The 17,054-nt window shown below is 46.8% G+C and overlaps 3 protein-coding genes across 4 annotated transcripts; 2 read left to right on the top strand and 1 right to left on the bottom strand.

Moving 5' to 3' along the window:
• The first annotated feature begins 3,184 nt into the window (after positions 1 to 3,184).
• Positions 3,185 to 5,178, top strand: GSC2 (goosecoid homeobox 2). Its single transcript, XM_066979159.1, has 3 exons — positions 3,185 to 3,410; positions 4,301 to 4,548; positions 4,984 to 5,178. The coding sequence occupies exons 1-3, from the start codon at positions 3,185 to 3,187 to the stop codon at positions 5,176 to 5,178; spliced, it is 669 nt and encodes a 222-aa protein (XP_066835260.1).
• Positions 5,179 to 5,260: 82 nt separating this feature from the next.
• ESS2 (ess-2 splicing factor homolog) lies at positions 5,261 to 14,403 on the top strand. Of its 2 annotated transcripts, XM_048063938.2 has the most exons (10): positions 5,261 to 5,422; positions 5,574 to 5,742; positions 6,856 to 6,951; positions 7,546 to 7,712; positions 9,589 to 9,706; positions 10,334 to 10,467; positions 10,618 to 10,720; positions 12,027 to 12,136; positions 13,079 to 13,194; positions 13,689 to 14,403. In XM_048063938.2, exons 1-10 carry the CDS (start codon positions 5,294 to 5,296, stop codon positions 13,972 to 13,974), a joined length of 1,428 nt encoding a protein of 475 aa, XP_047919895.2. In that variant the 5' UTR covers positions 5,261 to 5,293; the 3' UTR covers positions 13,975 to 14,403. The 2 variants fall into 2 exon arrangements, with proteins under 2 accessions (XP_047919895.2, XP_047919896.1); XM_048063939.2 differs by lacking the exon at positions 5,261 to 5,422 and having other exon boundaries at positions 5,575 to 5,742; positions 7,524 to 7,712.
• On the bottom strand, positions 14,305 to 15,904 carry TSSK2 (testis specific serine kinase 2). The gene is made up of 2 exons (XM_048063942.2): positions 14,645 to 15,904; positions 14,305 to 14,554 (listed from the first exon to the last, which is right to left on the bottom strand). Exon 1 carries the CDS (start codon positions 15,896 to 15,898, stop codon positions 14,930 to 14,932), a length of 969 nt encoding a protein of 322 aa, XP_047919899.1. The 5' UTR covers positions 15,899 to 15,904; the 3' UTR covers positions 14,305 to 14,554; positions 14,645 to 14,929.
• Positions 15,905 to 17,054: the final 1,150 nt, after the last annotated feature.

The following is a 17,054-nucleotide window of genomic DNA, read 5'->3' on the forward strand; positions in this document are numbered from 1 at the left end:
TGGCTGTGTTGGCCACCCGGGAGAGCATGGCTTGGAGGACGCCGAGATGTGGCTTCTAGGAAACCAACAGACCATAGTTTTCAGCAATGTTTGCCAGCTCTGCTCAGCTTTAGACATTAAGCTGGAAGTCCAAAGCCAGCCACAGGGCCAGGTTTGCCCTCACTGCTGCTATTACAAACCAGCGAAACATCCCTGGATTTCACCCCAGTCAATCAGGGCGGCACAGGAGGATGCTTGCGCCTGCAGACCAACTCCTTTGCCAGTCCATCGCTGCAGTGAAGAAGTGGGGAACGCGTTGCCCAAGCAGAGCCCCCGTGCCCCTGATGCCTGCACCCAGGCAAGGGAAGGGGCTCCCATGTTTCAGGGTCCCTGAGGCTCTGGTTCCATTTCCCCTTATGCTGCCTGCAGAAGGCAGGGGTCAGAGAGGAAGAGGAGGATTTTTCAGGTTTCGCCATAGGAAGGATTTTCAACCCCTGTAAATTCACTTTTGACAAGAAAACGGCTAAAGCAGATTAACCTTTTTGCTAATCCTCTATAATGGCTTTGGAATCTCCTTAACCAATAAGAAAATGATAAGAGCCTGTTTCTTTTCTTTTTATCTATATCTATATTGTCCTCCCTTGTCTGCATTTTTTTCTTTCTTGTTTTATTTTCCTTCCCTTTTCTAATATGAAATAGCCCAGCGATCCTATCTCTCAGAGGCTCAGTAAACAGAACATCAGTAATCCCTTTCCTTTATTCCTCTCGGGTAACAGGGTGCAGAGAAGTGTCTGCCGATTGGGATTTGATTACCAGCAGCTATCAAAAGTCTCTTTGTAAGATCTGGGTCCTAAATCCCATAATTCTTTGATAAAAGAAGTATTACCAGTCCATTTTCTGAAGTGAAAGGTACGGGAGAAATGAAAGAAAGCAATCAGCGGAGATACTAATAGGCTAAGTGCATGTGTGGTGGGAAGGCAGGGCCAGGCCGAGGAGGCCAGGGAAAGACGTCCTTTGTGCAGGATGGGGAATGAGAATTAATCTGCTTCGGCCATATGATTATCACAGCTGAGAGCAGGACAGGTCGCATCCTGCACCCACCCAGGCCACGCTTGCCTGCCCTGCAGCTGCATGGTGTGGGGAGCAGGACCCGTCCTCATGCCATCCCCTGCGCCAGCTGAAGGAGAAGCAAAATAGGGGGATAGAAGAAAAAATACTGTTTTAAGTGAGATTTTTAAAGAGATTTGAGGGTAGAAAAGCAATTTGGCATCCCTTCCTGGCAGTGGAAGACAAAAAAAAAGAGAAAACAAGGGGGCCAGAGATGGGGACCACCTGAGGACAGGCTCCCATTTCCATGAGGTGCCACATGGACATTTGATGTGCAGGAGTTTCACAACTCTCACTCATGTCTCCTCATTGTACCACGAGTGTGACTGGTGCCTTACCTCCCCTGCCAAGAAATACCGAGCAGGAGTGCTCCCCTGGTGAGTTCCCAAAGCCTCGCTAGCTCTTGGCTTAAGCAGCACTGAGGGCAAGAAAACTCAGGTTTAAACTTTCCAAAGCAACCTGAGCTCAACCACAGGTTCCCTGTTTTAGCGCCAGCTACTTATTTTAGTCATGAGCCCAAGCACTTTGTCATCACCACTAGTTTAATTACAGGTACCTATGCTGTTCGTGGTTACAAAGCCCCTTCTTTCCCCCATGATCTACGCTGTGGCAGCTCTGTCAAAAATGCTGTGCCTGAGACTGAGCCCTCGTAAGAAACAGGACATTTCTAATGCTGAAGTGTCTCAGACTAGGCTGATGCCCACCAGCCCTGGCTGGTTTTTCTTACGAGGCCCAACAGGAGAACCTCATCTGTGATGAGTCCCAGACCACTCTTGGATATCGCCTCCCCAGAGGTCCCGTTTCTGGCAGAAGTTGGTAACTGAACCAACAAATTTTTCCTGGTTGCCCCACTACAGTCATAAAACCAGTGGTTAAATTCTAGGCCACCAGGTTTTAGAAGTATTTAGCTGTGTCTGGCCTGACCCTCAGGAAGGTTTTCAGTAAGAGGGATGCCCCAGATGACATTTTGCACATCCTGCTTGGCCAATCTGTTTCTGTAAGCACTTGACCTTGGCCAGCCTGGCTCTGGCTGCTTTGGGCTTGCCCTTGGTATTCTGCAATGTCAGCTGTGGTATCATGGCCACATTTCCCCAAAAGCTGTGGCAGGGCCACCTACGTGCATGAAGAGACAGTGCCCTTCCCTTCCATCACCTCCAAATGCCGAGCGGGTACACAGCCTGCCTGTCCCCTCATAGACAGCTGTATGGAGGTGGCTGTATGCCACCGAACTGCCGTGAGCTGCCACGTATCTAATTTATTAAGGGATTTGAATCCTGACAAAGAGCGTGTTAGATATATGTAAAGCATTAGTATTATTACTCTGATTAGGGCAATGGAGGTGGGGGAAAGGAGAAGGAGGGAAAATACAATTTCTCTGCTCTCAGCAGAAAATAAATCAACTTTTGCAGAGAGTTCTGGTGCAGCCAAGGCCATGCTATCATTAAAAATGACTTTTTATTAAGCTGAACTCTATTCTCTCTCATATTGTATGATATGACAGCTCTCTTTTGATGGGAAAGCTTTCATTTGGCCAGAGAAAGGGATAATTTGCTTCTTTTAAGGAGTTAATCCTTCGGTCCATTTCCGGGCTGGGAACGGCTGTCCTCCCCCTGCCCTGAATTGGAGGCTCCGGCACAATGGAGATCATAACCGCCTCAAATCTACACCCGAGATGGAGAAATCAGATTTCCTTCTGGAGTCATTTTTGTGGGATTAGCTAAATCTTAGATCCACACTAACCCTTCACAAAGCCACCAAGATTAGTTAGAATTTATTTTATTCACAAGGGGGTTTACGGTTTTCTTTCCGAAAGGATTATATCTCTCCATATATATTTAGGGTGGCTTCAGCCATAAAGCAGTTAGGTTAGAGGGAGAAGAAGCGCACGTGTGTATAAAATAAAAACTCTGCTGCAAGAATGACAGTCACTTGAAACTCCGGGACAAAGCAGCGGTTCTGGATAGCCTCACTGGTCTGCTTTGAAGGCTATGTAAGCTGCCTTTTTTCCTTGCAAGACCCCATTCCAAAGTCAGTGCACAGAGAGCAGACCCTGCTCAGCGTGAGCTCCTGTTCCCACGGCCACTGCTCCTGGCCGAGGATGTCTGCAGAGCCAGCACCAGACACTGGCTCGGGCAGGAGAGGTCTGCAGTGCTCGTTCAGCATCGAGAACATCCTCTCCAGCCCGGCAGAGAGGAGCTCCCAGGTCCTGGTCCCGCTCTGCCTGCGGGGCATCTTGGACCGCACGCCCAAGGGACTGCGCCAGCTGGAGGCCATCACGGCCAGCAACCTGCAGGAAGAGGAGGAAGAGGAAGAAGAGCTGGAAGGTGCAGGTTGCAACTGCTGCTGCTGCTCCCACACGAGTGCCCGGCCCCTGCAGCACTCTCCGAGTTGGCTGGGTGAGTGGTTGGGGTTGATGTGCTGCATGCGGCTTGTGGAGGGGCTGGTGCTGACACTGGGTAGAGGGGAAATGCTGGGCATTGTGTGACGGTGTGGCACTACATGGCCTGCTACAGCCCCAGCTCGGCTTCCTCAGACTGCTGGATCCGTTTTCAGTGTGGCTGGTGAGAGCAGGCACTTTACCTGCAATGTTGCCAGGGTTTTAAAAACAACAGGTGCTATTTATCACCAGGTATGGCTGCTTTATTGTAAAACACACAGAGAGGCTGATCCTTCCAGGGGTGGAAGTTCTTCAGGGAGTGTGGGGCCCCATGGTCATGCTGCCAGTACACAGAGCTGTGCCTGAGCTTCACGACACAACCCACCCTTGGAAACCTCACTTGTCCTTTAAGGGAAAGATATTTTTGGTTACATCTAGTAAAACTGCTGCATCTGGAAAAAAAAAAAAGTAGAAAACCTCAAGCATGTGGTTCAAAAGTATCCTGAAAGTTCAGAAATCCCCCATGTCATGGTGGAGTCACAACTTCTATCTGCTCTATAAGTTTCTGGCCATTTTCTGGATCTGGCCACTGTGTAATTCGCAAGTAAACAAGGAAAGCACCACCAGTGCTCCCTGCCTGCACACTTTTCCCTGAGTGATGCCCTAAGCCCTTCTCACGCTTGCATCATGATTATGCAGCTTTTCATCCATGCCAGCTGGCCGGCTGTGCTCCTTCCACCTCACAGGTGTGGATGCAGTCTGTGCCTGACCTGCCTCGAGCCAGGGCTGTGTTTTATCCCCTTGTCCCCATGGCGCTGACTGTCCCTCTCCTTGCAGATGCCAGGTTACCCTGGCCCATGCGGCTGCTTCACTCGGCAGCCAGAACCTGCAGGAGTCCCCAGGGCAGCCCGAGCGAGCTGCAGGCTTTCCAGCAGATCCAGCGCCGGACACGCCGCCATCGCACCATATTCACCGAGGACCAGCTGCAGGCCCTGGAAACACTTTTCCACCAGAACCAGTACCCAGACGTCATCACCAGAGAGCACCTGGCGAACCGCATCCACCTGAAGGAGGAGAGGGTGGAGGTGAGGTCCTGCAGCCCCGTGAGGTGCCAGGAGGAGCATTGTGCCTCTCTGCTTGCTGTCACCCCAGGGGAACACTGAGGCATTGTGCTGTCTTTTTTGGGAGCTGCAGGTGCAGGGCTTCAGTGTGAAACCTTTCTTGGGTATTTGACAAAACACAGTTTAGGTTTGGCAAGTAATGGCAGAGTATAAAACTGCTCGGCTGGGTTATTTATTCTGGCTTCTGGTGCCATGAACGCACCCTGTCACTGAACCACCTGTACAAACATGGACGTGCCCGGTCCTGCTCCTGCCCCGCACCTGAGCCCGTGTCCCTTATGTATGCCATCACTCGGGGAGGGCTGATTACACTCTGTATTACATTTATTGTGGGGGAAAGTTTATGTGGGGAATCGCATTGATCGCAGCGGGTGTTCACTTCTTGTTTTACACTTCCAGGTCTGGTTTAAGAACCGCCGGGCCAAGTGGCGGCACCAGAAGAGGGCGTCCGCCGCGGCGCTGGGCCTGCAGGGCGCCAAGGAGCCCCCAGCCGGAGCCCCCTGCGGTCGGGGCAGCCGGGAGGACGGCGGCGAGGCGGCACGGCCCTTCCCGGCCCCGGCTCGGGGCACGGCGCTCGGGGGGCGCCCCGGGTAGGCCGCGGGCTGAGGGGGTGCGGGTTGGGATCAGGCCGCGCCGTTGCCATGGCAACGGGCCGCCAGGGGGCGCCGTGACGTCACCGCGCGGCGCCTACGGCGGCTGAGGAGGCGCCATGATGGCGGCGGCGGCGGCGGCTCCCGGGGCGTCCGCCGGGGCCTTGGTGCCCGTGGCGGCCGAGAGGGAGGCGGCGGCGGCCCGGCCGGCTCCCAAGAAGATCCTGGATGAGGAGGCGTACATCGAGGTGGGCGGCGGGCGCGACCGGCCCCGCGCCGTGCCTCCACGGGTGCTCGCGGCCTAGCCTGGGCCCGGCCCCAGCGCCCGTGCGCGGCCGCCCCCGGGGGTCCCCGCAGCGTCCCAGCGATTTATTCTTGTGTTTTTCTCCCTGCTCTTAGAGTTTAGAGAAGATCATTCAGCGGGACTTCTTTCCCGACGTGGAGAAGCTGCGAGCGCAGAAGGAATATCTGGAGGCTGAGGAAAACGGTGACTTGGAGAAGATGAGGCAAATCGCTATAAAGTTTGGCTCCTCGCTGGGCAAATCGTCGAGGGACACCCCTGTGCCGTGTAAGAGCCGCTCACCGGGGCTGCCCTAATGTTTAAGCTGAGAGTATAGGTAGTTTCCACAAAAAAACACAAACAAACAAACAAAAAAAGTGTGCTTTGTCTTTTTATGCTGTGGGATATGCAAGAGAGAAAAAAGTCTGTCTTAACTGTTTGTAACTTTATTTATTTATTTTTTATTAGTTTTATTAAAGGTGAAAGGTTTTATATTTAATTTTATTGCTCTTTTACCTAACTTTGTGCTGGCGGTGGTTATCTTAAGTCCCATGTAATGTTAGTCTTGATTCTTTAGCATACCACAGTCAGCAGTAGCCAGTATCTGGTGACTGGTGCTGAATTGCTCCCTGATGGTGTTTAATAATGCCTTTTAGAAGGAGTGCTGTTGGGGGAGTGGGGGCGGAAACAGCTGCAATGTAACCATAACTCAGAGCCACATTTTGCCAAGCTCGTGTGCTCTAGGGAAAGTTACATGTTCTGACTTGCAATATTACAGTATCAGCAGCTCTGGGCTATGTTCTCAGTCATTATTATATTTTTAGGAGTTTTTGTTGCAAATGTAGGTAAAGAAGATTTTCATATATTTAGGAGGGAAGTTGTTGAAAGTTCATGACTGTCAGAGGTTTGTGTAGCAGGCATCTGATGCCCTGTTGTATGTTTGCTTTTTATGTTTTATACTGAAGCCCAGTGCCTGGATGAGCTCTAGCTGCGCAGTTTAGGTAACTAGCTTTGTCATGGCAAAAGAACACGTGTCACCAAGTGGCTTCCTTTCCATCCCTACCATAGGTGCTAGCACTCACCTGGGTTAAGATTGTTAACAAGCTCACACTGCTGCTTCTGTTGGTTAAAGCTGAACATAGGATGGCAAATACACGGGGCCTTGGCTCTCCTGTGTATTTTTCTCAGCAGGAAAAAAATGTCTTAGAGCAAAATCTTGTTCAGTAATTGAAAAGACTATTTTATAGTCTTTTCACAAGTTTTTAATTAAACTGTTTTTCTTGTGATACATCTTCTGTGACTCGTGTTTGGTACGTGACCCGTACTGTGATGCAAGATACCACAGCAAATGTCCTGTTCTGTGCTCTGGTAACCATGTGAACCTTCTTGTTTCTGTCTCAGATGTTACTCCGGCCACATTTGAAACCCCAGAAGTGCATCCAGGTGGTCTTCCACTGGGGAATAAATCCAAAGCTGGCATCAAAGCTGCAGAGGAAGGTAGGAGAATGATGTTCCTGTAGCTGAATTCTTCAGCAGCAGGAAAATATGTTTGTGAGCTCTGTCTCCTGGAAAGGTTTTAGGTATTTAGCTGATGTTTAAGCAGTTTCTATTAACCTTCTAAGTAAGTGAAAATGATCACTTGGGAGTTGGACTTGATGTAATGTTTCATATCAGGTGTGTGAGTACTCAGTTATGGGTCTCTTTAGGGCAGTGCAAATTCTTAATTCAGTTGATTGCTTTGAAAGCAGTAATTTTTTCCTGTGTCACCTGAAATTAGGGTCAATAAGCAACGATGGCAGGGGTAGAGATATTTGTATAGTGTACTGCGGAGGTCTGCTAGCAGCTGTCCACATTTTCCCTTTAACACAAATGGCTATAAATGCCATAAAAGCCTTTATGTGAAAATTAGTTATGTCTTCTAGGAAATTAATATTGTACCACTCTGCATGTATTATATACTTTTTTCACTAGGTTTAATTATTAGTGGGTCAGTAGAAGGGTAGCTCTCAGAAAGGATTACGAGTTATGTGTAGGTCTCTTATAGAAAGGGAGGTATTAACCTTTCTCAGGCTTTTTCCCTCCTCTTGTTAGGAGAAGCAGAAAAAGATGGTAAAGATGCACTTCCCAATTTGGACAGCTTCTTAGCAAAACACACGAGTGAAGATAATGCTTCATTTGAGCAGATCATGGAAGTGGCCAAAGAGAAGGAGAAAGTCAAGCATGCTTGGCTGTACAATGCAGAAGAGGAGTACACCCAGGTAAGGAAATGGCTCAAGTGTAGCTCTGCTCTTCCAAACTGACACAACACAGAAACACCATTTTGCTGTATTTCTTGTTTGATTAAATAGTATATTATCTTACCTTCTGTTTTCAAAACCTGCTGTAAATCCAGAGGAGAATTCATTGGTTTTGAGTATAGGGCTGTTGAACTAGGCTGTTGAATTAATCATTATTGAATAAGAACAGAAAGGACTTGATTTTGAATAGCAGGTGCATGGAGTGATCACATCTACAGCTGAGCTAAGCCTGAGTTTTCTGGCTTCTGTGATAGCTGACTGCTTCGTTTTGAAGTCCTGTTTTCCCCGTCTGTAATACAAAGATAGTCTTTGGTGACATAAGTGACATAAGTCACTGAAGATCTCTCTCTGCCTGGGGCTCTGAGTCTGTGAAGCACAGCGCTAGGTACACGCATGAGTGTTCTTGGCAGTCTCTTCCAGAAGCAGCAATATCAAAGAGAGCAGCTGAAGTACAGTCCCTCGTGTTTGTCCATCAGCCATTTATCATTTGCAGATAGATCGTTTTTCTTATTTCAGTTTTCTGTGTCTATTATCAGTATTAATCTGCTCAACTGCAGATGTAAAATACTGCACGCAGTGGGGCTGGCTGTGCTGTCTTCCTCAGCTAGCTTAATGGGAGATACAGGAGCTGTTTTGGGGCTGCCACATCAGTCTTTCTAGATCAGTAGTGAGCAGCTCACACTGTTGCCAGATGTGTCAATGTGGATGTGAGCTGCAGTGCCTTTTTAATGAAGTTTGGCACTAACACATAAGTGAAGTTTATCATTGTGGTTTTTTTTTTAATCCCAGCTAATGTGAAGCCTCAGAGCCTGTTACAGTACAAGTGCCCTCTGTGGACCCTTGTGCATCTTCTTGGCTAGAATGCTTTAAAGCAGAATTAAAAGGCAGGCAGAACATCCCCAAAGGGATTGTTTTGGGTCAAGGCAAGGTTGTCAGAGCCAGCCTGGTGCTGATGCTTTGTGTCTTCTGTCAGGCAGTGCTGTGTGTTCAGACATTGCTCTTCCTCGCACAGCACGCCTGCTTGTGGAGCAGATGCCTTGGCCTCATTTGACGTGTTCAGCAGCGATGCTGCTTTGTAAATGTATATGGATGATACCTATGGATGACATCAGTTAATCTGTTCTGGTAGTAATTGTCTAATTTTAGTGTGAAAAAATAAAAAGTTTAGTAACTTAGTGGCTGATTGTATTCTGCTAATTTCTTGTTAAGTATTAGTGATGCTACTGTGCTGGTACCTGCATGCAGGTAATCGTGTGAGTATGGTGAATACTTCCATAGCTGTATTCCTATGGAAAAGTTTTCCAACTTTGAGTATTGAAGCAGTTCCTGCTCTTTTCTTACTGCTTGTGTCAGCTAATACATTTTGTGTGAGACTGGGATGGTACAAAGATTCTCCCAGGGTTACTCTCTTTGGCCTTGTAGACTGCCTTTATATCAGACACATAGCATGTCTTGCTGTTCCCTTTTTTAGTGATGAAGGCTTCGTTTTAATTTTGATTACTAGATTAGAGGAAAAGCTTGAACCATTACAAGTGTTGTTGCAAGATATAATTGTCATAATCTTTCTGAGAAGTCTTTAGTCTTCACTTGATTTTATACCAGAATTTCATATGGAGTTTTTGTTTGCAAAGCTCACCTGGGGGACAGGATGTTTTCTCAAGTGCCAGTTGCTAGAGAGAGGGAGCTCATGCTATGCAGGTGTGAAGTGCGTTAGGGCACGTAGCTGAGCTGGTGATTGAGCTCTCCAAGTGGTGTATATGCCTGATTAAAAGATAGCAGGAGTCTGTTTCATACCTGTTTTGTTTTTTGTTTTAATTTTTTTTTTACATCCTTTCAGCGACGAAATGAAAACCTGGCACTTCCTTCAGCGGAGCAGCAAGCCCTGGAGAATGTGAAAGCTGGGCTGGAGACCTGGGAGTACACTGCTCGAAACACCCTCATGTATTATCCAACAGGTGAGGCAAGCAAGTCTCTCAGGATATGCATTGGTCTAGGTGGGTTGACTCCAAACAGTGCTTACAGCACTTCTGTAGATGACGGAGGAGCTCTTTCTGGTGATACTGCACTATTTATTCTGTGGAGCTCAGAGATGTGCAGTTGTTAGTCTTCTGCGCCCCGCCCCGTTCTTGGGATCTTGCTTCATTGCCTCTGATTGCAAAGCTCGAGCATGTTCTGTCACTGAACATGATCACCGAACATATTACAGAAGTGCTTGTTTACAGGAGCCTTAGGCCTTTCCAGTTTGGTTTATCTTATTTATAAGCATGTTTTTTGTCATCTGTATTCATTCATTGCTTCTCAAAGAATGCTCCTTTTGTTTCTTGGTCCCTTGGTTACTGCAGAAAACTACATCGTTTTGTAGCTTCCTTTCTGGCTGTAAATATACAATTGATAATTTCTGCAAAAAACGTGAAGTAGAGAGAAAGTATAGTTGACTGTTTCCTTTAATAAAAACAAAACAAACAAAAAAACAAAACCAACCAAACAAAAAAAAACTGATCCTAATTTATCTTTTTTTTGTGTTACAAATCATATCCTGGTGGTACCTGAGCCCTTCCATGAAAGACTTTCTGCTTTTCCAGGTGTACCTGATGAGGAGGACACATTTAAGAAGCCCAGGGAAGTTGTCCATCGAAACACTCGTTTTGTGAAGGACCCTTTTAGCCAAGCCGTGAGCAAATCCCAACTCCAGCAAGCTGCAGCCCTCAATGCTCAGGTTGGATAATTTCACTGCTTCTGACCTAAGCCTTTTAAAACTGCTCTCTGATGTTGTTTGTCAGCCAGGAGAACTCTGTGTGTGCTTGATACAGCTGACTGGCATCTTTCTCTAAAGACAGATGAATGACGTTGTCTTTTACTATTTTAGTACAAACAGGGCAAAGTGGGACCAGATGGGAAAGAGCTGATACCCCAGGAGTCTCCAAAAGTGAATGGATACGGATTTGTGGCTACCCCCTCTCCCGCCCCTGGTAAGAATTTTTTTTGTTGTCGGGTATTTGGTGGTGGTGGGTTTTTATTTTTTGTTTGTTTTTTTCCTCCCCTTGATATAAGAGGACTGCTGCTGCACTTGTTGATGTACTGTTTGTTCAGCACTGGAGTATTGTTTTTGGTTTAGATGAGGAGGTAAGGCTGTATGTGTCTCATGTGCTGGTGACTTGTGTACCGTGTGTGCCAGTTTGATGCGGTGATTAAAAGTCATGCAGTACCAGAGGCTCTGAGCAAGCTGCTCTGCCATTGCACAGGAATCCTCTAGAGGGGTGAGCCATCCTAGGCAACCTGCACCTGGCTTCTCTAGTGCTTAAAGACAGAAATTCAAACAACCTTCCAACAAGTTCAGTTGTTCCTTTTACGAAGTGGGGAGTGTTCCTGTTCATGTGTCCTGTAGTTTGTTGTGTGATGGTTCAGCCCAGCTCATAGGGATGTATTTTATCTCACTGGCTTCACAGTGTAACATAGTATTTTCCTCCTTCCTCTTTCTTCTTTTCATCTTAATACACTTGCGTGTAACAGATTGATTTTGTTCAGATGTATTAGCTTTGGGATACTTTTAGTTAGAATATACTGGTTGTTTTCTTCTACTTCAGATATGGTATCCAAATTTTGAGCTGTTCTTCACCAGTGTGGGTTTCCCTGTCTTTTATCACTGTGCTAAAAGGTGAGCACAGTGAAGCTTTTCCTCTGAGAAGCCTGTAGGTGGCATATGGAACGCGCTTCCTTTCCTCCATGTAAATGCCTTTCCTAAATGCTGGACAGCCGGATTTTCTAGCTGGTGACTTAGCTGGGCTCGTAGCTACAACTACAGAATAGGTTCTGTTAGGCAAGATGTTGTCACTGGTTGGCACAGGCTAACCTCAAGGTGAATTGTGAGTACATTGGGCTTATTACATACATTACTCATTTCCCTATTTTTAAATAGTTCCCCATGTTGAAGGAGCTTTCATACCATAAAAAAAAAAGTTTCACTAAGCAAAAGCATACCAAATAGAAAAATAAACACATGGAAAGGACAGCTTGGGTGTTGTAACCTAGAGGGTGTCACAGCCACAAGCAGTCCTGGAAGTTTAAGGTCATGCCTTTTTAATGGGAACAACATGTCACTGTTCAAATGGGCTGTGATTTCCTCTGCAGTAGAAGGGCTCATTTGTGTCCTGATAAATTTGCTGCATTTCATAATTTGGCTCTCCGGATGTTTTTTTTTTTTTTGCCTGTGTGTGTGTGTACTGGCCAAATAGTCAGATGTCCTGCGTGAATATGACTTTACAAATTTGTTTTTAGGTGTGAATGAGTCTCCTTTCATGACGTGGGGCGAAATCGAAACCACCCCTTTGCGTCTGGATGGGTCGGAAACGCCGTATGTGGACCGAACACCTGGACCAGCTTTCAAGGTATTGCATGTCAGGAGTCAAGATGTCCTTCTATTTTTTTGGGGAGGGGGTTGGGGGGGTGGACTAAGAAGAGAAAGACAAGCAAGTAACTAATAGATTAACATTGTTGTGGGATGTGTGACACATCGCTGGGCTGCGTTCCAGTCCTTGGGACTAATAATCTAGGTTCTGCTTGGAGGGTGGAGGTGGACATGGATCCACATGAAAGCTAGTTAGTGAAGGTACCTGAGGTGGAACACACAGTTGGCAAGAGAGTGAAACTCAAAGTTCAGTGATGGGCCCAGATGAAGGGGCTTTTGGAGGAACCTGGAGAGGTGCCTGGTTTCTCTGATTTTAATGTACGAATGGGCAGAAATCATAAGATTTTATTCTGTCTTGATCTTCTGTCTGTCACAGACTGAGGCAGCTGTATCATTTGAGGGTAGGGAAGGTACTCTGGCTTTGCTAAAGGCACCTGACCCTGCATGCCACTTGTCTCCTGCTGGTGTCATTGAATGTGAGTTGTCTGAGATTCTTAGTTTAAGAAAGGTGTAATTTTCTGTGTGTGCCTCCGTTTTGTCAGACGTCAAAGTCCTTGACTGGTTTTCCTGCTGCGTTTAGCTATGGCTGTGTTTGCCTGAGAGCCGGCTGGCTGTGGGCCAGGCTGGGCAAGACACAGGTGACATTGTTTGTCTACCAGAGACAGCAGGAGGGAGGAAATGCCAGAGGTAATGGCTGCTTCCTTGACTGAACTGGTTCTACCATTTTTATTACTTGCAAAGGCAGGTTGAAGGTCTCTTTGTCCTCTCTGGCTTCTATGTAGCAGCAGAGAAGAGTGGGCTGATCCCACTCCTCCCCGGTTTTGGTCCTTGTCAGCTGCAATCCAACCGTGGAGGTGCTTTGTCTCACTACGCAGCACCCATACTAGTGCCTTGGCAAATAAACTGTGTGATGTATTTATAGATCCTGGAGCCTGGGCGTCGTGAGAGGTTAGGACTCAAGATGGCCAATGAAGTGGCAGCTAAAAACCGAGCAAAGAAGCAAGAGGCTCTTCGAAAAGTCACGGAAAACTTGGCCAGGTGAGACTTCTGTTCTGACAGTGGAATTGGGAAAGGGTATTTTCTTATGAGATTTAAATCAACATACGCAGAAAAGGAGAAATGAGAAGAGTGCTGGAAGCAGCAGAGGTGCAGTCAAGCCAAAAGCATTAAGAAGGAACTTAATTCCCAAGGGAAGGTGTGTGGTGGTTGTTTGTAGTACTCCCTCTGGTGAGCGTTACTCTTCTGCCCCACACCACCCAGGCAGCTTGACTGGGTCAAGGAAGGACAGTACAGGCTCAAAGGAAAAAGGCAGGCTGAGCTGTTCACGTTTAGGAGGGGTGTTAGATGTTTCTCCATTACTTCTCTCTCTAGAGACAGGCTGCGTTTACCTGCAGGCAGAAGGACTTCTGCAGCCAGTGGGTGAGGTCAGTGGAGGGAGTGGACACCAAACTCCTGTGGGAGCATCGATAGTACTCCTGATAAATGGCAAATTTTTACTGTAAAATCTTTTAAAACTGTCTTTTCTATTCCAGCCTCACTCCGAAAGGACTAAGCCCAGCAATGTCACCGGCTTTGCAGCGACTAGTAAACAGGACTGCAAGTAAATACACTGACAAAGCCCTGCGAGCCAGCTATACTCCTTCCCCAGCCCACACGGGAACACCTGGTTACAAGACCCCTGCAAGCGGGCCTCAGACACCCACAGGCACCCCACAGTCTAGGACAGTATCTCAGACACCAGTATCTCAAGACACTACATCGATCACAGACAATTTACTGCAGCTTCCTAAAAGAAGGAAGGCATCTGATTTCTTCTAAATTTTCCAGTCATCAGCAAGGCAGTAGCGAACTGTCTGTGCTCAGCTTGCTGCAAGCTGGACGTTGTGAGCCATCAGTAGTAAGGGGTATCTAGGTACAGCTGCCAGAGCAGAAAGCAGCAGTTACTAGATCTGGGACCAGGTCTAGACTCTTTGGCTGAAGTAGCTTTGTGATATGGTTTTGAAGGCAAAATATCTCCTGCTGTGGTATAACTTCCCTCTGAACTGCACAGATGTGTTACACGGGGCTGCTGTATCGTAAGGATGCTTCCTGCAATGGCAGAGAAGAGTCTGGACTCTTAGAAAACAGCGATAATTTTTTAAAGATATATTTCTCTTTTTTTTAAGATGGCCATGCGTTTAAATACATTTCTGTACAGATATATCTATTTATAAAATGTGGTAAGCCTTCCTAAAAGGCTGGACTGGACTTTCCTCCTGCTTGTCAAACTTCTTTGGTCTTGTGCTTTGCAGAAGAGAGGATGTAACTGTGTATATATTGAGACATGACCCAGAATTTTAGAGGGCTTCTGTTTAATGTAAGTGGAGTTCAGACTGATGCTGCTGAGTGTACAGTGGACCTGTCAAGAGAATTGTTATGTTGTGAAAAAAGTATGCATGCAGTTCCAGACATCAATTCACACTTCCTAATAACCTGCACTGTTACTTACTGAATTCTGCAGCTGGTATAATCAGAAACTTGAGAAACGTGTGAGAAATGTGTCAGTCAGCAGCACTGTGACCTGAAAGTTTTCTGATGTACTTTTGACCGTAACTTCTGGTCCCTGCAAACTGTATCAGGGACGGGTCTATTAGAACAGCAGCATTCGTTCAGCTTAGCAGATGCACGGTATTTTATGTTTCTATGCTTTGTAAAGCAAAAGACGAGGACTGTTTCTTAAAGGGTTCAGAGAAGCTCAAGTCAAAAACCAGCAGTTCACAAGTTGGACCGATTTTTAAGAGGATCCGTTTTCCTTCTCTCCTTCCTGTTCTGCAGAGTGGGTTTTGGCTTCCTGGTTGTGCTCAGGCTTTTCGTCATGCAGGTTTTGGGAACACTCACCAATTTCCGCAGCTGATGGAGAGGTAGGGATTTCTGATTTTGAAGTCTGCAACCATGAGTGTCTCAAAACGTCATCTATACACAGCCTCTGAGATACATCGGGCTGGAGCAAGTGGTAAATAAGGTCCTTGCACTCTGTAGTCAGGTATTTTGACTTGGGGAAGGGAATCCTGTGTTGTTTCTGAATACAGATCATTTTTCTAACATTAGAATCATCAAAGGGCATTAATGCGTAGACCATTGTATACAGGATGACACCCAGGCTCCATATGTCAGAAATCTTGGGGTCACAAGGAATGCCCTGCAGCACTTCAGGGGCTGCATATGCAGCAGACCCACAGAAGGTTTTACTGAGAATGGTTCTCCCATTTTCGTCCCGAGACAAGGATTTGGAAAAGCCAAAGTCTGACAGCTTGACATTTAGGTCTTTGTCGAGAAGGATGTTCTCACATTTCAGGTCCCTGTGAGCAAGGTCTGAGTCATGGCAGTGCTTGATGGCAGAAGCCAACTGCTGGAACTTTAAACGAGCAAAGTCCTCCTTCATGGCTCCTGTGATCTTGATGTAGTCCAGGAGGTCTCCCTTTACCCCCAGCTCCATGATGATGTACACTTTCCCACTGGATGTTTCAAAGATCTCATAGGTTTTGATGATCGATGGGTGGTGCAAGCGTTTCAAAGCAGCTATTTCCCTGGGAAGAAATCTCTCCAGGAAGTCCCGGGGAGTTTTCCTCTTGTCGATTATCTTTATGGCCACGTTGCATTTCAGCTTGTTGCAGTAGGCTGACTTCACCTTGCCGTACGAGCCTTCTCCCAGCGTGACACTCAGGCTGTAACCCTTCTTTTCAAGCACCGCAGCATCGTCCATGGTGGGAGAGCTTTGGGGAGCTGTGTGAGCTGGTGCTGGTGTGCATCATGCGTGGTGGCAGGTGGTGTGGCCACGCACCATGGTGGCTGCCCGAGCTGCTGAAACCGCAGGCGAGCGGCCGGCTGGCCCGGCACCGGGCGCTGTGTGATGTCACAGACAGCTCCCGCAGTTGGAACGGTGCTTCCAGTCCTGCAGAGCCACGGGTGACCTCATCCGAGGTAAAAATGTGGTGGCAAGTCTGAGAGATGGTGGTCGTGCTCTACCTTCTTCATAAAACAGTCTTTGTGTTTAGTTTTGCTGATAGGGTGGAAGCAGCTTAAAAGTTTTTCTTTTTTCTGAAATGTACCTACATCTTTTATATCTAATGCTGTGTTAACCAGGTGCTCAGCTGTGCAGTAAATAATTTGGTAGACACATTTGATTTGGGTGTGGGGAATTACCTGTGGCATATGAAAAAGAAAATGAATGTAATCACACAGGGTAAATTTTGGGGGGTATCCTCCTCTTCAGTCTTTGGTCTGCCAGCTTCCTCCCCCCTGCCCTCCTCCCCAGGGTGATATGAAGGAATTTTTCATAATGATGTTCAGAAAAAAGCTCCTTCCTGAAAGCTTAAAACTATTGGAAAAATGTCTTGAGTAACTTAATTTAGTGAAGTAGAACTCTTAAAATATTTCTGCTGCTGAAGGTTTCCTTTTTTACTTAACAGATTGAAATCTAGTCTTAGCAATTCTTTTGGTTATCTTGAGTTTACAAAAGATTTGTTGTTAAGTTTCTTAAATGCTTTCATTCCGCAACAGACCAGTTTTTGTCTTTGCAATGGCTGTGTTTGAGAATTGTGGTGGGTTTTTTGTTTGTTTGCTTGGGGCTTGGAAGGGCAGGATGTGCCATCCCTTAACTTCATTTCCTTAGTTTTTCATTCAGCCCCTCCATTCCGTAGGTCATGATTTGCTGCTTTTTGTGGGCTTTGCATCTGGCTTTTTCTTAAACCCTCACTCTTTGGGAAGTTTGACTTCCAGCTTCTGCTATTCTCGAGAAAGGCTCACGACAGCACCTTCTTCAGAGCTGATCGGAGGATTCCTGTTGTTTTGTGTGTTGATTGCTTCACTGTCATCAGCCTCTGGGGCTTTGTGTTGATTTCAGCTTTTTCAAACTTGAT

Source organism: Anser cygnoides, chromosome 17 (assembly GCF_040182565.1).
Source record: "Anser cygnoides isolate HZ-2024a breed goose chromosome 17, Taihu_goose_T2T_genome, whole genome shotgun sequence".
Lineage (NCBI taxonomy): Eukaryota > Metazoa > Chordata > Aves > Anseriformes > Anatidae > Anser > Anser cygnoides.

What these genes read in the sequence shown, in the direction of transcription:
- ESS2 (XM_048063938.2), top strand. Translation starts at nt 5,294, where the DNA reads ATGATGGCGGCGGCGGCGGCGGCTCCCGGGGCGTCCGCCGGGGCCTTG. An exon ending in CATCAAAGCTGCAGAGGAAG is followed by an intron (nt 6,952 to 7,545) that starts GTAGGAGAATGA and finishes TCCTCTTGTTAG; the next exon opens with GAGAAGCAGAAAAAGATGGT. An exon ending in CACCTGGACCAGCTTTCAAG is followed by an intron (nt 12,137 to 13,078) that starts GTATTGCATGTC and finishes ATGTATTTATAG; the next exon opens with ATCCTGGAGCCTGGGCGTCG.
- TSSK2 (XM_048063942.2), bottom strand. Translation starts at nt 15,898, where the DNA reads ATGGACGATGCTGCGGTGCTTGAAAAGAAGGGTTACAGCCTGAGTGTC.
- GSC2 (XM_066979159.1), top strand. Translation starts at nt 3,185, where the DNA reads ATGTCTGCAGAGCCAGCACCAGACACTGGCTCGGGCAGGAGAGGTCTG. An exon ending in AGAGGAAGAAGAGCTGGAAG is followed by an intron (nt 3,411 to 4,300) that starts GTGCAGGTTGCA and finishes CTCTCCTTGCAG; the next exon opens with ATGCCAGGTTACCCTGGCCC. An exon ending in TGAAGGAGGAGAGGGTGGAG is followed by an intron (nt 4,549 to 4,983) that starts GTGAGGTCCTGC and finishes TTACACTTCCAG; the next exon opens with GTCTGGTTTAAGAACCGCCG.